The 1352-nt window shown below is 41.6% G+C and overlaps 1 protein-coding gene across 3 annotated transcripts in view; it reads right to left on the bottom strand.

Annotated features, from left to right (window-relative positions):
- The window catches only part of LOC137987719 (uncharacterized), a 32934-nt gene extending 31853 nt beyond the window's left edge, over positions 1-1081 (bottom strand). For 2 of the 3 annotated variants that reach the window (XM_068833788.1, XM_068833789.1), the window contains exons 1-2: positions 908-1081; positions 726-786 (exon numbers count right to left, since the gene is read on the bottom strand). In XM_068833788.1, the coding sequence (XP_068689889.1) occupies positions 726-786; positions 908-1031 (185 nt within the window). In that variant the 5' untranslated portion in view covers positions 1032-1081. The remainder of the gene's footprint in view (positions 1-725; positions 787-907) is intronic. The other variant, XM_068833790.1, reaches the window with a different exon arrangement.
- Positions 1082-1352: the final 271 nt, after the last annotated feature.

Below are 1352 nucleotides of genomic sequence, written 5' to 3'. Positions count from 1 at the left end.
CAAAACGTTTGGAAGCCATCGGACTTTGGTTTTCAACAGTCAATTTTCACCGTGAAAATCACCGCGATTGGTGCTCACGAGCCGGGTTGTGAAACTATCAAAACATGCAAATTGATCTAAAGTTAGTCAAGCGAAATTGGCAGTGACTTAAAATTTCTTGACCCAAGGAACAGGATTGCATTCCAAACATCAATAAGCAGCTTTTCTATTCGTTAGTACTGGATATCTGACGTTGGCGAATTGACCAGTAGGACGTTGGCCAAGCGACTTAGGACGTTGGCGAATCGACCTGAGACGTTGGCGAACGAGTAGTTGGCGAAACGACTCGTTGGCGAAACGACCGCAATTCGATTTAAGGCCATTTCAAGGAAACATTCCGCGAGGAATAAACCAAAAGTCAATGCGTTAACCTTTGAGCTGAGCTTGGTTGGGTACATTTAATCTTGAAAGTAAAACAAATACCTTTTTCGTCATCTGATATTTTTTGGAGAAGTAAGGTCAACTTTGTTACAGCTTAAACTATCTCAAAACGCAAAGTTCTTCATAATTATTAAGCAACGGAATCTATGATAATATGTCTAATCAATTAGCTCCGTTTTGTCTTGTTGTAAGTCTGTATGTAATAAAAAAGAGCAATAGCTTCGCTTGGTATACGCAGCTGCTAAGTCAATCATTGCCCGGAATAAGCACCGAGATCAACTGTGCATTTTGACGTACGTACTCACCATATTTGAAGCATTATCTTCTTTCCATCCAACTCTATCGTCCTTATTTTAAAATCAGCCCCTAAAACCCACAAAAGAATTCTTCAACAGGAGTGAAATGTAGCCGAAGCCGCCCAAATTCCACAGCAATGATTACAAACAGCAAAGCACAAACTCTTGCAAAGCTTGCGAAATACACCGACCTATTATGGCGTTTAAGGTCGAATTAAAAGCATCTTCAGAGAATCGGAACCACACGCACGCTTTGCCCACTCCTGAGTCTCCTATAAGCAGCAGTTTGAACCGAAAATCATATGTTTTGGCCATGCCAGAACACTAACTGGCTTCTGCTCTTTCTGTCTGCTCGACTTTCTCAACTGCTGAACTGGGCAGGCGTGGCCTCAAACTACGACTGCGCATTGTACAATAATAGGTAACCAAGCCGGAAGCAGAATCGTACATGCTTGGGCTCTATTTCCGGTTCTTACAACTTCGGTGTGTTTTCATCACGTGATCAGTAACCTTGTTTTTCCACCGAAACAAAGGAAAACGTTTGCACGATAATGGAGCTCAATTCCCGGAGAATAGACCACTTTCATAAATGGCGACCACTTTTACATTCTTTTGTATTTATGTTAATTAGACCTA

Source organism: Montipora foliosa, unplaced genomic scaffold (assembly GCF_036669935.1).
Source record: "Montipora foliosa isolate CH-2021 unplaced genomic scaffold, ASM3666993v2 scaffold_385, whole genome shotgun sequence".
Classification (NCBI taxonomy): domain Eukaryota; kingdom Metazoa; phylum Cnidaria; class Anthozoa; order Scleractinia; family Acroporidae; genus Montipora; species Montipora foliosa.
The sequence above is the reverse complement of the archived record's forward strand: the minus strand, read 5'-3'. Positions and strand labels throughout refer to the sequence as shown.